Below are 16,455 nucleotides of genomic sequence, written 5' to 3' on the forward strand. Positions count from 1 at the left end.
ACTTCCATTGGTCAGAGTGGGGCCACGGCTCCTCACTGAAATTTGCGTTTTTTCTTTTCCGGTTGCTGACCGAGAGGTAGAGGGAGTACTTGAAAGACGCCAGGGGCGCGGGGAGCGGAGCTAGAAGCGTCCACCCGGTTTTAGCGTTTGCCCTATTTTAAGTTGACAGGAACGTATCCTAGTGCCGTAATAATTTCATCTCATTCATTCTTCTGCCTGTCAGCGACTCCCAGGAGAGCTTGCCCCACTAGAGCTAAAGAGGCCAATTGGGAGGAAGAGGGAAGTCGATGCTTGTTTGGGTTTACTGTGCTGACCGTTGGGTTCCTCCCACCTTGTGGGGGGCTTCCCGGAGCGGGCCGACCCCGGGGCTGACCTGGTTGTCTCCGCTACTCGCCCGCGTCAGGACGGTCCTTTACCCTGCGGGCGGAGCGGTTTTTCCCTGCCAAGTGTGGCTGGGCTGCAGCGAGTGTGAAATTCCCGCGCGGCTTCCTACACCCACAGATTCGGAGTCTATACGGGAGCCACCTGGAAATCTCCACTGTTAACAGGAATGCCAGTTGATTCATAAAGTTTGAGAAAGTTGGATAGTAAGTAAAAGTCCTGACCCTTTACGGACGCAAACGTAAATTATACTTACAAAGAATTAGTTTGACAGGGATTTCTGATCAGTGGGCATTGAGTTAACAAAGTTAATTCTGTTTCGGCTAGTTAATAGTTGTAAGTTATATCTGAGTGTAGCGTTGCAGGACCAACCTTTTCATTTGCTCGAGTCTGACGCCACCTAGCTTCTTTGCTGATCGTTTTATTTTTGTATGTTTTTCATTGTATTTTTAAATATAATGTTTGATATATGGAAAATAATATATGTAACATGTAAGTTATAAAGTATAATTAATACTTATGAACTCAACAGCCAATTTAAGAATGTCACCAGGACTATTTCATCTACCTATTCCGCCCCTCACCCCCGGCCCCCAGCCAGAGGTAAATGTATCATCTATTCTGAATTTGTTTTTAAAAAGAAAAATAGTCATCATTATACATACATCCCTAAATATGCTAAGAACCTTATTTTTGTGTGTGTGTTTTTTAAAGTTTTTTGTTTGTTTTGCTGAGAACCTTACTTACTCAAAGTATAGCCTGTGGGCCAGCAGAGAGCTCCCTGGAAATGCAGAATTTCACACCCCACTCCTGACCTGCAAAATCAGAATCCGCATTTAACAAGCTCCCCAGGTAATTTGTGTATGCACTGATATTTGAGAAGTGTTGCTTAGGAAAAATTACATCACATGGAGTTTATTATATGTAGCCATAGTTGCTTTTTTACGGCTGCATAGTATTCCATTATTTGGCTTTATCCAATTTATTAATCTTTTTTCCTGTTGGATTTTTTTTTTGAGGGGCGCATTATGACATCTCTTTCATATTTGTGTACTTAGGGTAACCTAGGTACTTGTGAATCTGAATTGCTGCTGCTGTTGGATTTTTTTGTAGGGACTTTATTTTAGCAGTGCTGTTAACATCCTTGTAGGTCTCCTGTTGTATATGTGCAATAACTTCTCGTATACATCTTGGAGTAGAATTGCCGAGTTGTAAAGTATGTGAATGTTCTACATTAGTAGATATTGCCAAAATTATTTAACAAAAGGGTTGTTCCACTTTATACTCCTTTGGCAGCGCATGAGATTTCCCTTTGCTCCTTGTTCTTGATTCTTAGTTTTTAAATTTTTTTTGCCAATTTGGAGTGTGTGATGGTATTTCATTGTGACTTTAATTTGTATTTCCCTAATGAATAAAGGTTTCATATGTTTCCTCCTCTGTGAAATGCCTTTTCGTGTCTTTTGTCTAATTTACTATTGGATTGCATGGTAAGGAAAATAATGGTCCCCCAAATATGTCCACCCAGAACCTATGAATATAGTGCCTTATGTGACAAAAGGGATTTGCAGATGTGATTAAGGATTTTGAGATGGTGAGATTATCTTGGATTATCTGTATGGGTTCCATGTAATCACAAAGGTCCTTATAAGTAAAAAAGTGAAGTAGAAGAGCCAGAGGAGATAGATGATGGAAAAAGTCTGAAAGATGTGATTGGTGACTTTGAAGATGAAAGGGGGCCAGGAACGGAGGCATGTGGTCAGCTTCTAGGAAGCCAGAAAATGCAAGGAAATGACTTTTTCCCTAGAGTGGAGTTTCCAGAAGGAACACAGCCCTGTTGACATCTTGATTTAAGCCCAGTGAAACCCAGTGTGGATGTCTGAACTCTAGTACTGAAAGATAATAAATTTGTGCTGTTTTAAGTCACTAAGTTTGTGGTAATTTGTTATAGCTGCAGTAAAAAACTCCTACAGGTTGCTTTTTTTTTCTAATTTATTTGTAGGGTAGGTCTTATGAAGGTGATATTTTATAGGGGTTTATCTAAGGGAAGAGAGTTTCAGGAAGAAAAAAGTGCAAATGCCTTAAGACAGGAATGTGCATGGCATGTCAAGAGTAACAAAGTCATTTTAGCTGAAGCAGAGTAGGCTAGGCAGGGAGGAAAGGGGACTCAGATAACAGAAGCTTGTTGGCTTTTGTAAGGACTTTTTACATTGGGTGAGATGAGGACACTGCAGGGTTTTGAGCAGAGGATTGACTTCTAACTTAAATTTTACCATTTCTCTCTTTTTTTAAAAAATTTTATTATTAGTTTCAAGTATACAGTACATTGGTTAGACATTTATATAGTTTATAAAATGATCCCGCTGATTGCTTTCTCTCCTCTGGCTCTACACCTAGCCATTACATTAATGCTAACTGCATTCTCTATGTCATGCTCCCCATTCCTGTGACCATCTATCAACTACTAATTTGTACTTCTTTAACTCGTCACGCCTTTCTTCCAGTTCCCAACTCCCCACCCCTCTACCCATCACCAGATTGTCCTCTATATTCGTAAGTCTGTTTTTGATTAGTTTGTTCTTTTGTTTAAAAATATGGAACGCTTCACGAATGTGTGTGTCATGCTTGTGCAGGGACCATGCTACTCTTCTCTGTATTCTTCCAATCTTAGTATATGTGCTGCCAAAGGGAGCACAGCCTTACATTCTAAAAGGATCATCTGGTGCTGTGTTGAGAACAGACTATCAGGAGACAAGTAGAAACAGAGACCATTAGGAAGCTGTTGCAGCCATCTAGGTGAGAAAGATGGTGGCTGGGACAGGAGAGCAGCAGTGAGATGCTGATGAGAGAGGAGCCCCAGGATGATGAGGAGGGTCAAGGATGGCTCCAGTTCTGAGCATGAGCAACTGGGAAAAAGTATTCATCACCCAAGATAGAGAAAGCTACCAAGTAGAACAGGTTTGGGGGGCAAGATCAGAAATTCCATTTCGGCCATGTTTGGTTGGAGATGTCTATTAGAGATCCCAGGGGAGAAGTCAAGGAGAAAGGTATGTGAGTTTGGACTTTTAGAGAAAGGGCTGGGCTGGAGATAAAAAAAAAAAATTGGGGTGTTATTGGCAGATGGATGGTGCTTGAAGCCATAAGTCTGGGTGAGGTCATCAAAGGAGTGAACATGGATATAAAAGACAAGAGGACCACAATACTCTAGTTACTCTAGTGTTAAAAATTACTGGAGAGGAGAGAAACCGAGAGAGAATCGTACCCCCAATACAAGTGAAGAAAGTGTAAGTGTATGTAAGGGGAAGGAGTGACCAGCTTGGTCGACTGCTACTGATAGGTTGAGTAAGAGGACTGAGAATAACCATTAAGTCATTGATGACATCAAGATTTCAGTGGCGTGTGAGGGTGAAAAACTGGCCAGAGAGGTTTAAGAAGAGAAAGGATCTAATTGCAGGCAACTGATATAGATGCCATTTTGAGGAGTTCTGCTGCAAAGGTAAGCAGAGAAATGGGGCAGTAGCTGGTGGGGGAAGTGGAGTCAAGAATCTATTTTTTAAAGATGTAGGTTGAGTCTTCCCTCAATATCCACATCTTTTTGGTTGCCATTCCTGTCTATTCTACCTCCATAAACTCCCATTACTCCTGCCCTGTCTCAGGCCCTCATCATCTCTTGTCTGCATTACTATAGTAATAGTCCAATGTGTCTTTCATGCTGCCACTGGCAGGATCAGCCTGGAAAACACTGGCCAAGGTTCTCCTTTGCTGACTCCTTTCCTAAAGAAGGAAAGTTAGATATCTAAATGGGGGGATGGATGGTATTTTCTGTGTAGCAATCAGGGTCCCAGAAGGAAAGAGAGAACATACTCCAATTACAATGATGTGAAGAGAATTTAATAAAGGAACCTTTCCAAAGGAATGGGCAGAGTAAAGAGAAACCACAAAGGTTAGTGGTTTCCTGAGACTAGTAACCAGGAGCTCTGTTACCCCTAAGCTTGAAGAGGGTCTTTGGAAGGGTAGGAATGGAAGATACAAGTTCTGGAAATGTCTGTGAGTCTGAAGAGTGAGTTTTCCCCAAGAACCGAGAAATAAAGGTATCCCCTGAAAGTTAGAAAAACCCACCCAGAACAGATGTGGGAGCAAATCCAAGATGGTTGATCTGTAAATGTGTGACTGAAGTGTTTGGCAATCAACCAAAGGCCATCAAGGTGGTGGCTGGGGGCCCCTCAAGAGGTTGGGGCCAGACTAGGACCCTAGTTGTGTGAGCAGAAATCCCAATTGTATTAAGTGAGCTAATAAAAGCAAAATGTCTACAACAGTGTCTAGCACCAAGAAAGTAGCCGTTATTGTTAAACCCAACTTGGAGAAAGGCTTTTTGAAGAGAAGAGAGATCACAGAAAAGTGGCATCCCAAAACAATTGGGGGAAACATATTCAGGTTCTGGTCGCAGAGATACTAGGCTAAACTGAGTCCTTAGTATCAAGGCTGCCTCTGTGGAAGAGGACAAGTTCTCAAGGAGGATAGATTTCAAGGTATGAGACACTTGCCATACCATTCCCTCTTTGCATCTTGGGGTTCCAGCTTCACTGTACTAACCTTCTGGTAACCGTGCTTCCCATGGAGCAGCCCAAACTGTCTTGATCTATAATACAAAAATTCAGGTTTGCCTGATAGATCTACTTCTCTGTGTAAATTAACAGCTGGACTTCTGGAGTTTGTAAAAAAAAACCTTTATTTGCCAGCCCTGCTAAGGGAATTGCATCTATTCACTGCACCAATCAATTTGGGTTTTGGAGCCAGAGGCCTGCAAATCACACCCCTCAAAACAGCCAAGGCTGCTACCTTAGCAGCACTGCCTTGTGCCAGTTAATCTGCAACAAGTGGGAAGAGTGAGAATGAAGGGGAAGCAAATCCTAGCTTGAGAGGTAAGGAAGGTTCCAGGGCATAGCCAGGAATGGAAGTAGGGGCTGAAGCCTTTGCCTCACCTTCTACATTTCCTCCAGGAAGCCTTGCTTGATTCTTGCTCCACCAGGCTGGGGTAGATGCCCTCCCAAGCACATTTCATGGCACTGGTCACACTGGACAGGGAGCATCTGTCTCCTTGTTGGACATACCTGAGCTTCTGGAAGGTAAGAACAATGTTATTTGTTTTTGGAGCCTGGGATCCTGGTACAGAACAGCTACTGAGTTAATGTTTTCTTGAGAGCATGATTGAATAAATGAAAGAGAGACAAAATGGATGAAGTAAGGATCAGAGGGTGGACTGTAAACCTTCCGGGTCAGGAATGGAACTGCCTAGTAGTGCTGTAATCCCCAGTGTCCCCCACATGCCTTGCAGTCAGTACCCAAAGTGTTTTGGATGGGCTGACCAAGGGTCAAATCCCCCTTGCCTCTTCCTGGAACCTTACCCCGACCACCCTTCTCTTCTCCTTGCTGGTAGCAAAGAGGGAACATCCAGTCCCTGCGCCACACAAAAAGCAAGACCGAACCGGGTCGTGTTTGTTCCCTGTCGCTAACAGATGTAGGGGCTTGTCTTTCCCCATGAAGGAAGTTTCCCAGGGCAAGGTTGCTCCTGGCTCTGTCTGACTTAGGTACTAGGACCCGCAGCGGCCAGTATCCCAGGCCTCTCAGGCTTCTTCCGTGTGTGCACTGCTGGCTCCAGGGGCCCCCTCCAGAGAACAATCTCCGGGCGCGCCACCGCCCAGTCCCTCCAGAGCTGGGCGGCGGGGTGGGGGGGCATCTGTGGCTCTCCACCCTTCCTCAACCCCCTCCCCCGTCACAGCTCTGGCGCCCTCCCTGCAGCCCCGAACTTTGCAAACTTTCAGAGTTTTCCTCCACTGGCTTCACAAAAAAGGCAGGAAGGTGACTAGAGCCCAGAAGGCAAGGCAGCTGCGGCGGCTGGAAGGGGGCAGGGGGCGGAGAAGAGCAGTGCTAAAGCCGCGGGAGGCGAAGAGGGGATTGAGGGAGAGGGAGAGGTGCCTCCCTGCCGCGGGGGGCGCAGGGGGGATTGAGGGAGAGGGAGAGGCCTCCCTGCATGGGAGAACGACGCAGTAGGCGCCTGTTCGCAGGTTGTCTCCTCCCTCTTTCATCCCGGCAGGGCAAATGAGGGCCACTGCCAGAAGGAAAGAAGGGAAGGGAAGATCAGGCAGCTCCGGCGCCCCAGGCCCGGGAGGGCGGAGCCAGTGATCCCTGCCCAGCCAGCCCGCCTGCCTGCGGAAGTGCTGTGGAGTTTGCCTGTTTTCCCTCCCTCCCTTCTCCCCGCACCTCCCCCCGCCCTCAGGCTGTTCCCTCCTTCTCTGGGACACCACCTCCCAGAATCGCCTTTTTTTTTTTTGTTTTGGAGCTGGCTTCTCGCAGGCGGCACGGAGGGGCTGTGAGTGCTGGGGGAGAAGGCGGCCTGGGGGTGCAGCCTGCCACTCACCGCCGGACCTGCCAGCAAGAGCAGAGGACGGCGGGCGGGACGCCATCTGCTCTCGGGAGCTCACTCTGCAAACTCCTGTTGTGTGTGTGCGCGCATGCTGGCGAGGGCAGGGGTCTGTAGGGCCGGCACCGGGTGTCTACCGCTGGGCTGGGCTTACCTTTGAACGGCGTCCTCGGACTCAGATCAGAGTCAACTTCAGGCTCAGAAACTGCTGAAGAATTAGGCAAACAAAAGAGGCCACTCAGCTGGTGGCCAGAAGTCGCCTGAGCGCCTAGTCCACTCCCTCCTTCCTTGGGGCGGAGGCTGGCCACTTTGTTGGGGAGCGGGCGCCAGAGACGGCTGGGGGCCCTCTGCGCTGTGGGGTCGGAGAGTTGGCGGCCTGTTGTGTAAGCCTCAGTCCTTGTTTTCCCGGCCTGGCTCGTTGGAAAGCCGGACACATCCACCCTTGGACTGGATTCAGGAGGCTGCTGCTTTTCTCCTTGCCGCTCTTGGATTTTCTGGATTTTTGAAAACCTAGTGGCCCAGGAGGAAGAGGAGGAGGAAGAAGGAGGAAGGAGCAGATCTTAGGAGAATGTGAGTCTCCCAAGGCCTGAGGAGCCAGAAAAAGCTGGGAGCTAGAGCTGCCGGGGTTCTGGAACGGTGGTTTCCAAGAGATTCTCTTTTGTTTTAAAACGTTGTTCCAGTGGAAAGTGGAATTCTTGCTCTCTCAGAGCTTATTTCTCCGAGTCACTTGACTTTTCTTCTGGGAGTAGGAGGAGGGAGAGACTCCCCCTCTGGCTGCTAAAGGGAGGGAGGAAGACTATGGACATGAGCCTCTCCTGTCTCCAGACATGTGCTGGGAAACCTGATAGGGCAGTTTCTGGGCCATGGACACAGCTTTGAAGAGAGAGAGGCTGGACAGCATCTCTGTGTGCTGAGATCTGCTTTAGGAGCTGAGAGACTAAGCTGCTGGGGCAAGCCTTGGTTTGCCAGTGCATTCTTGGATATCCTAGCAAGTGCCCCCAGTTCTGGGCAGAACCTTCTCATCTTTCTCTATCACTGGCACAGCCATGGCACTAAAAGGCCGAGCCCTCTATGACTTCCGCAGCGAGAACAAGGAAGAAATCAGCATCCAGCAGGATGAGGACCTGGTCATCTTCAGTGAGACCTCGCTGGATGGCTGGCTGCAGGGCCAGAACAGCCGTGGTGAATCAGGGCTCTTCCCTGCCTCTTATGTGGAGATCATCCGTTCTGTTACCAGTTCCAACCATGCAGACTACTCCAGCAGCCCTGCAGGCTCTCCAGGCACCCACGTGAACTTTTATCACAGCCCCAATGTGGCCAACCCTTCCAAGAGTGGTGGGGGTAGTGGCTTCCTCTCAAACCAGGGAAGCTTTGAAGAAGATGATGATGATGACTGGGATGACTGGGATGATGGATGCACAGTGGTGGAGGAACCACAGGCTGGTGAGCTGGGTACCAATGGGCACCCCCCACTCAACCTTTCTTACCCCGGTGCCTACCCCAGGCAGCACATTGCCTTTCGGCCCAAACCACTCCTGGAGCGGCAGGACAGCCTGGCATCTGCCAAGCGAGGCAGTGTGGTGGGGCGCAACCTCAATCGTTTCTCGTGCTTTGTGCGCTCTGGAGTAGAGGCCTTCATCCTAGGTGATGTGCCCATGATGGCCAAGATCGCTGAGACATACTCCATTGAAATGGGCCCTCGTGGCCCCCAGTGGAAGGCCAACCCTCACCCATTTGCCTGCTCAGTGGAGGACCCCACCAAACAAACCAAATTCAAGGGCATCAAAAGCTATATCTCCTACAAACTGACACCCACCCATGCTAGCTCCCCTGTCTACCGGCGCTACAAGCACTTCGACTGGCTCTATAACCGCCTGCTGCACAAGTTCACTGTCATCTCAGTGCCCCACCTGCCAGAGAAGCAGGCCACAGGCCGCTTCGAGGAGGACTTCATTGAGAAGCGGAAGCGGCGGCTCATCCTCTGGATGGACCACATGACCAGCCACCCTGTGCTGTCCCAGTATGAGGGCTTCCAGCATTTCCTCAGCTGTTTGGATGCCAAGCAGTGGAAGATGGGAAAACGTCGGGCAGAGAAGGATGAGATGGTGGGTGCCAGTTTTCTGCTCACCTTCCAGATCCCCACGGAGTACCAGGACCTGCAGGATGTGGAGGACCGTGTGGACACCTTCAAGGCCTTCAGCAAAAAGATGGATGACAGCGTCCTGCAGCTTAGCACTGTAGCATCCGAGCTGGTGCGCAAGCATGTGGGGGGCTTCCGAAAGGAGTTTCAGAAGCTGGGCAGTGCCTTCCAAGCCATCAGTCATGCTTTCCAGATGGACCCCCCCTTTAGCTCCGAGGCCCTCAATAGCGCCATTTCTCACACAGGCCGTACCTATGAAGCTGTTGGCGAGATGTTCGCTGAGCAGCCCAAGAATGACCTCTTTCAAATGCTCGACATGTTGTCTCTGTACCAGGGCCTGCTCTCCAATTTCCCTGACATTATCCACCTGCAGAAAGGTAAGAGCCATTGCAGGCTGGAGACCCTAACTAAGTTTGCACTCTACTGGATGTGGGGACATGAGCGTGGCCTATACAGAAACAGAGTAGCTCATCTAGTCTTTCTACCTGTCTTATTCATTGATTCAAAAAGTGTGTTGAGCACTTACTATATGTGGCAGGTGTTATTCTAGGTGCAGGGATATTGTGGATGGATTGGTCCCTGACTGCATGGAGCTTGCTGTTTACCTTCTTGTTGTCTGTTCTTTTCTTCCTGCATATGTTATTTTTTGTTTCTGTCTCATTTTCTCATGTACCAATTATACACTGAGCTCTTCAAGGTATTAGGCTGGATTCTGGGAACATGGAGATGACTACGGCCCAGGCCTTGCCCTTGAGGAGCCCACAGGCTCATGGGGGACCAAGATAACAACAGTGTGGTATAGCCTGTCTTCCCACTGCCGAACAAGCTCACCTCCCTTCAGAGCCTGTTCTCACCACTGAGTATCCTATCTGTGAGCTCCCGATCTGTGTGCGGGAGGGTCGCTGCCCCCATTCCGTAGATGAAGAAGCTGATGTCCACGGAAGAGTAGTTGCACAGAGAGTCCGTGGCCCAGCTGGGACTGTACCTTCTTCCTGTGCCTCCCCAAGGACACATTCATGTTGGCCACCTCCCAAGCTCAGTTTGTGTTTTCAGTTCTCACGGCCCCTTTGTGAGGGAGGGACAGGATAGGCCCCTGTCTGTTACTGTGGGGATGTCAAGGAACTGCCAGGGAAGTGACTCATCCCGGGTCATTGAGGGGCACCCGGGCTGGGCCAGGGGAGGAACCAGAGGTCCAGGGGCACAGGGCTCTTCCACCTGCCCCTTCCCCTAGCCTGGCTATCTTCTTGCTGTGAGTTGGGCTCACCTGACCAGGCAGGTGGCTGAGTCCTGGGGATAACAGTCAGGGCAGATGTCAAGAGAGAGGTGTGGTCCTCTCTAGGGCTGCTTGGCAACTCAGGAAGAACGTCTAGGGTGTGGGTCTGGCTCCTTGGCCCCTAGGCTCTGAGGTCAGGCCTGGCTTGGTGGGGAGTTTTCCTCTGGGCGGGACCAGGAGTCAGGTCTCTGAACTGAGCCTAGGGGTTAGCAAATACCACCCTGTACCTTGGTTCCCAGGAGAGTCTGGAGTAAACCAGCCCTGTTCTCCTTACCAGGAGGTTGACTTCTAGAACTTATGTAGCTCCCAGCCTCCTTTCTCCCTTTACTTTCTCTTTTTCCTTCTCTGCCCTTTGTTCTCATCTCCACATTCCTCTGCTCCTTCCCTCTTTCAGCTTCAGGAGACAGGAGGCCTGAGTTCTAGTCTTGGCTCTGCCCCCAATTTGCTGTGTGTCCCTGGGAAGTGCCTTCTGCTCTCTGGGCCTTCATTTCCTGATCTGTAAAACGAGAGAGAGTGGACCCAGTGACCTCTTAGGCCTTCAAGGTGGGGAGGGATGGGGAGAATCTGGTTGAGGACAGAGTGATGCCTGAGATCTAGCTCTGAGCTCTAGGGCAGGGGAGGTGGCTAGCCAGCTGGGGCCCACTGTAGCAGGTGTCTTCCTGCCGGAAGTAGAGCCACGCCCACTGAGTTAGGGCCTGGGAAAGCTGGTTCAACCAGCTCCTTGGATAGCATGTTCCCATGTGGGCAGAGGGAGGGGGAAGGGGGGAAGCCAGGTCACAGTAATTAAACAGCTGCCCCCTGGGGTGGCTGGGGACCCTCACCCAGGCAGAGCTGGGGGCAGGAAGGCAGCCCCATACCCAGAGCTCCCAGGCTCGCACGTAAGTGAAGAGAATGAATCCAGATTGGCCTTTCTGACCCTGGGACAGGGAAACGTAGCTAAGAGAGGCCATTTCTGACTTTTTACTTGAGGCGGGGAGACCTGCAGACCAGGTAAGGTCTGGTGGAGGTGACACAGTTGAGACTAGGACTCAGACCTCAGCCTGGTGTACATGGTAACAACCTCCAAGAGGTGGGGGCAAGACGGATTAAGGTGGGAGCTTTGAGACTATATCTGGGATCCTGGAGCTCTAAAGCTCCAACCCTCTTTTCTTTGTTCCTAGGACCCAGCCTACAGGACAACTGCTGGGGCAGGAGGCTCCCCTGGGTCCTCAGCTCTCAGGTTGAGTCTTAAGTGGAATGTTAGGGAGGATGTTGGACGGGCCTGAGCCATGACTCTCACTCAGCCTGTCTCTGGGGCACGTTAGTGTTGGCTGGTCCAGGCCCTAGAGCTGAGTCACAGGGTGGAGAGGTGACAGAGAGCAGGGTGGGGCCTCCGCCTCCCCCTCACCCCCATGGCCTTTGCCCCCTATCCCTATTTCTTTGCCTGTCTGCCTGTCTTTGGATACCTAGCAATTGCAATAGAGTCATTCTTATTATTTTGGCCTTAGTCTCCTTATCAACAAAAGAGGCCTTTCCTTTCTCTAAGGCCATGGGTGAGAAAAGCCCTCTTGAGTGCAGGTCCACTCCCACTGTACCTTGACTTTCTCAGGCAGGTGGAATCCAGGGTGGTTAGCGTCTCCTCTTCCAGTAGGTTCCTTTCGTTGGAGCTTAACTCCAGTTTCATTGTCTTGTTTTCTACTTCTTATTGTCCTTCCTTATTTCTTGAGACCTCTTTGAATCTCTGAGTTCATTGTCTAGGAGCCCCATACAAATACCTAGGTGACCTGGCCTGAGATCCCTGCATAGAGGTGGTGTCCATCCCCCACTATGGAGGGATATCTCTGGGCTAGGCATCCCTCATGTGTGGGGCAGGAAGGAGGTAGGAGCCCCTAGCAAGTTCCTTCCTTCATGGCCTCAGTTTCTCTATACAGTGGTGGTGTGTATGTATGGGGTATGTGTGTGTGTGTGTGGGGGGGCTCTAGGGCCTCTTCTGCTCTGAAGTCTCTTATTGGGTCTTTATCCCAGGCCTTAGGGTGATTCTGTTTCTGCTGCCCAAGCGTCGGCCATTGGGGTAGAACAGGAGGCAGGAGGTAGTTCAAGAAAGGTAACAGAAATACTGAGTGGGCTGGGACCTGGTGAAAGCAGAGTTCATTTGGGTGCTATGTGAGCAGCCCTGGAGACTGTCCAAACTTGAATTCATCTGCCCAAAATGCCAGTATTAGCCAATTAGCCATGCACTTGTCTACTAATCTGGGTGCTGTCACTTTTAAAGGCCTCCAGAGTTATTTCCAGGATATAGTAAATGCTCAATAAATGCATCTTGAATGCATCTAACAACTTGAGAGTAAAAAGATACATTTTGAAGGTCCTTGAGAGGCCTCCTTAAAGAATAAATGGGAAGTATGCATAATGAGCATGTTGTTCATGTGTAGTGGAAACTTTTGAAGTGCTCCAGGAATGTGCTGTCCACCATGCCAGCCCTTTCCACCCCCTAACTCTTCTTTGCACAGTGGATTTCCTAAAGCTCTGAAGGAGTGAGTGCTGGGCAAAGGCAAACTGCCTCCCCTTGTCAGCATCTGCCCCACCAGCTTCAGTGCAGCATTAGTCAAGTACCTGTTAATTCAGAACTGAAACCCATTCACCAATTGCTTTTTCATTGGTTCTTCAGATTCACTCAGATTCTTCCAAATTGGATCACCTACCCAGGTTCATCCCTTGCCCTCCATCTGTCACTTGGTTATTAAAATGGCCTCCTCTGGTCCCCTGGGAGCTAGAGTGAGGAGGGGCCAGGGCCTGTCTTTGGAGAGATACACACAAAGGAAAACTCCAGGTGGCCTTTGAGGCTCTGTTTTAGACTCAGCAGTGTGATAGAGATGGGGAACATTCTTCCTGGGAGCACTGAGGGAGGCTCCTGGTGTACCCGATACATAGGGGTCCAGCAAGCAGAGAGATGAAAGTAGAAAAGAGCAGGGTGAGCCTGATAAACATGGGGTCAGTGCGTATGGGTGCAGGGGCCAATTCCCAGAGGGCCTCACAGACCAGGCGAATGGGTATGGACCTTGATCTTCAGGCAAAAGAGAGTCAGCTAAGGCTTGGAACTATGGGTACCTAGTTTGGCTGCTCTTCAGATGCTTTGGAGAACCTCTCAGAGACTGGGTTGGAGTTGGGGGGCCCTTTGGGAGCCTGTTATAGCTGTCCAGTGAGGTATAGTTTTAGTCAGCTCAGTAGACACTCATCAGGATCTGCTGTGGGCTAGTCTTTGTTCTGGTTGCTAGGGACATTGAGCTCACAGCCCAGAGGAAGGCAGTCAGAGAAACGACAGGGTGGTAAGAGCTGTGGTAGAGGGAAGCCTAGGACACCTGAGAGAATTGAGAGGCATCTAATACAGTGGGTGTGCAGGAGATGCATCCTGGAAGAGGTGATGTCTGAGCTGAATTAGGAGCCAGTATGAGAGAAGATGAAGCCTATGGTGGGTTGCAACAGCTGCTTCTAGAAATCAGTGTAGCTAGCTGAGCTATGACTGCTCGAGTTGTGGGCTGCTGGTAGTACCACAGGTTTGGAGGGAAGAAGGTGCATCTGGTTTAGGATGTGCCAAATGAGAGTTGGGGGACATCTTGATGGAGACATCCAGTGGCTGGACCCGAGGTCTGGAGTCCAGGAGCAAGGCCCGAATTGAGCTAATGAAGGTCTCTTGAGGGAGCTCATAGAGAGTTTAGGGAGGGAATGGGTAGATAAGAGCCCTAACCTCCCTTGTTCTCCACTTTGTCTGTGCTAGGAGCTTTTGCCAAGGTGAAGGAGAGCCAGCGCATGAGTGATGAGGGCCGCATGGTGCAGGACGAGGCAGATGGCATTCGCAGGCGCTGTCGTGTGGTGGGCTTCGCCCTGCAGGCTGAGATGAACCACTTCCACCAGCGCCGCGAGCTCGACTTCAAGCACATGATGCAGAGCTACCTGCGCCAGCAGATCCTCTTCTATCAGCGGGTAGGCCAGCAGCTAGAAAAGACGCTGCGCATGTACGACAACCTCTGACTGGGTGTACCTGGCCCCCAACTTGCCTTCGGCCTGGTCACTGCAGTGCACCTCTGCTCTCTAGACCTGCCGGTACCAGCAGCAGCTGGGGAGGACTTTGGAAGAGTCATGGGTACCCCTGGGGAACTCCCCCACCCCTTAGAGGTGGGGGGATAGCAGGGGTGAGAATGGGGCCAGGAACCCTCCAGGCTGAGGCCTAGGCTGCTGGTCAGTCACTTGAGGCCAGGCCAGGGTCTTAGCCTCCCCTTGAGCCTAAAGTGCTCACACACCAAGCCACCACTCCCTTGTTCACTCAGCAGACACTGGGGCCTGCTGTGGCCCCGGGTCACCTAGGGCTGTGACATGCCTGCCCTCAGGGTGTCCCCAGTCGAGGTGGGGATCAGACACAGAAACATGGGGGCAATGCAGAATGACCCATGGTAAATAAGGGGTTCCTGCAAGCTCATAGAGGGAACTACTCATTCTGCTGGTCAGAGTAAACTCCATGGTGTAGATGACATTTGAGCGGTGTCTTAAAGAATGACAAAGTGATAAATGGGGGTAGTAGATGGGGAGGACATTCAGAAGAGAGGAACAGCACGGGCAAAGGTGTGGAGGCATGAAAACATCTCTTTCCCTCGCCCTTACTTTTCCTAAGCAGGTTTGCTGCCCTACCTTGGTGGGGATTATGGCCTGTGTGATAGAGGAGAGAGATCTTCCTTGCTTCCATGTCCCTGTCCCTGCCCCACCCTTGCCTCCTACAGGAGAGACTGCAGGCCAACTCACTCCTGACTTCTCTCCACTTGCTGAGCCCCCTTTGCCCCTTGGTTAGGGGACTGTGCAACACCTTTTCCCTGGGCTCAAGGTGCTGAGACACTATTAACCCCAGGACCTGGTGGCATCTTCCTGGAGGGGACACCTGAAAGTAGGTACCAGATATTTGAGTTCACCAGCAATAGCTCCCCATACTCAAGCGGGCTTAGACCCCAGGCTCCCAGGGTCCTCAGGCCCTGTGAATCCTGGAATCCTTCCTGTTGTATAGTGGGAAACCCAGGGGAAAAAAACAGGGGCTGGCCTGCCTACTGCCTAGGGACCCTGGGCCCGTCTGCCCATGGCCAGCCTCACTGTGATCCCAGCCTGGGTCTTAGCTGTTACCTGTCTCCCACCCATGTTTACATCCTTGAGAGGGCTATTCCTTCCCCCCAGGCCAGGGTGTGCTTCAGCAGTGGGTTAGAGGGAACTGACAGGTGCCACTGTTGGCATCCCCCACACCCCCAGGAGGTCATGGTCATTCCTGGCTGCTGCTTGAATCTTTTTCCTTTCTTGTTTTCTTGATAAACCTCTTAAAATTAAGATAACAAACACATGACTTTCTGGTTTGGATCCCAGAGGGGATGAGGGTGGGGGAAGGATAGAACCCTAACTATCCCTGAGGTCATAGTAGGCACAAAATTTACCCCAAAACCTCAGCAGTCGTGAGGAAGTTGTGCTGATGGGAGGTTCTGGCTTGGGATCTACAGGTGGCCATGGCCACAGCTGGATCCATATGCTTCCCAGACCTCACTCTTCTCATCTCTCAAATGGTGGAATCCTGCCCAGGGTTTAGCTCTGCTGCTCTGTGGTCTAGGACTAAGAGTTGGATGAAAAAGGGATAGGAGGCTGTGCCCCCAAGACAGTCTGACAGAGTTCTTCTCCCCAGGGAGGCCCCAGTCCAGGGGAGGTGGCTGCTCAAAAACTGTCCTCCACCAGGTAGTCCTGGGCGGCCAGTCCACGGTGGCTTCCTTGTTGGAAACTGAGGAGGATTCCTAGCCCTGCCCTTGGGGTTGCCCCAGACAGGATGGACAGGAATCTGGTCACACACGGGAAAGAGGAGTGCTGGTGAAACAATGGTTCTCTTTTGGGGCAGTGGGGACTTGACAGAGAGAGGAGTGCTGGCTTCTGGGCATCAGGGGAGGCTTTGGCTAGGCCACACGCTCAGTAGCTTAGGGCAGTGAGAGGAGGTGAGGGGCAGCAAAGGCTCCTCATTCAGGGCAGAGCATCCTCAGAGGAGCTTCTGGAATGGGCCCTTGGCCCTGGGTCAGAATTAGGTCAGATTTGGGACTTTCTGTGGAATTTTCCCCTCCCTATCCTCCTTCCTTCATTTTCCAACCTCCTGAGGACCTTCCCGCCCTTAACCCCTTCTCAGCTTTGACCTTTAGGTGGTCTTCTGCAGAGGGGAATCTGATCACAGTTGGCGAGAGGAGTTAGTCTGGATGG

At 50.6% G+C, this 16,455-nt stretch overlaps 1 protein-coding gene, 1 long non-coding RNA gene and 1 other non-coding gene across 4 annotated transcripts; 1 reads left to right on the plus strand and 2 right to left on the minus strand.

The window, feature by feature from the left end:
* Window positions 1–64: 64 nt before the first annotated feature.
* On the minus strand, window positions 65–7,066 carry LOC111732469. 2 transcript variants are annotated; one of them, XR_002777562.1, is made up of 3 exons: window positions 6,954–7,066; window positions 5,361–5,497; window positions 65–1,196 (listed from the first exon to the last, which is right to left on the minus strand). It is a non-coding gene; the product is annotated as an uncharacterized LOC111732469 (long non-coding RNA). The 2 variants fall into 2 exon arrangements; XR_002777561.1 differs by lacking the exon at window positions 65–1,196 and having other exon boundaries at window positions 5,096–5,497.
* LOC111732485 lies at window positions 2,967–3,073 on the minus strand. Its single transcript, XR_002777572.1, has one exon. It is a non-coding gene; the product is annotated as a U6 spliceosomal RNA (small nuclear RNA).
* SNX33 (sorting nexin 33) lies at window positions 6,602–16,455 on the plus strand. Its single transcript, XM_011382123.2, has 2 exons — window positions 6,602–9,316; window positions 13,967–16,455. The coding sequence occupies exons 1-2, from the start codon at window positions 7,846–7,848 to the stop codon at window positions 14,218–14,220; spliced, it is 1,725 nt and encodes a 574-aa protein (XP_011380425.1). The 5' UTR covers window positions 6,602–7,845; the 3' UTR covers window positions 14,221–16,455.

This window comes from Pteropus vampyrus, unplaced genomic scaffold, assembly GCF_000151845.1.
Source record: "Pteropus vampyrus isolate Shadow unplaced genomic scaffold, Pvam_2.0 Scaffold462, whole genome shotgun sequence".
NCBI lineage: Eukaryota > Metazoa > Chordata > Mammalia > Chiroptera > Pteropodidae > Pteropus > Pteropus vampyrus.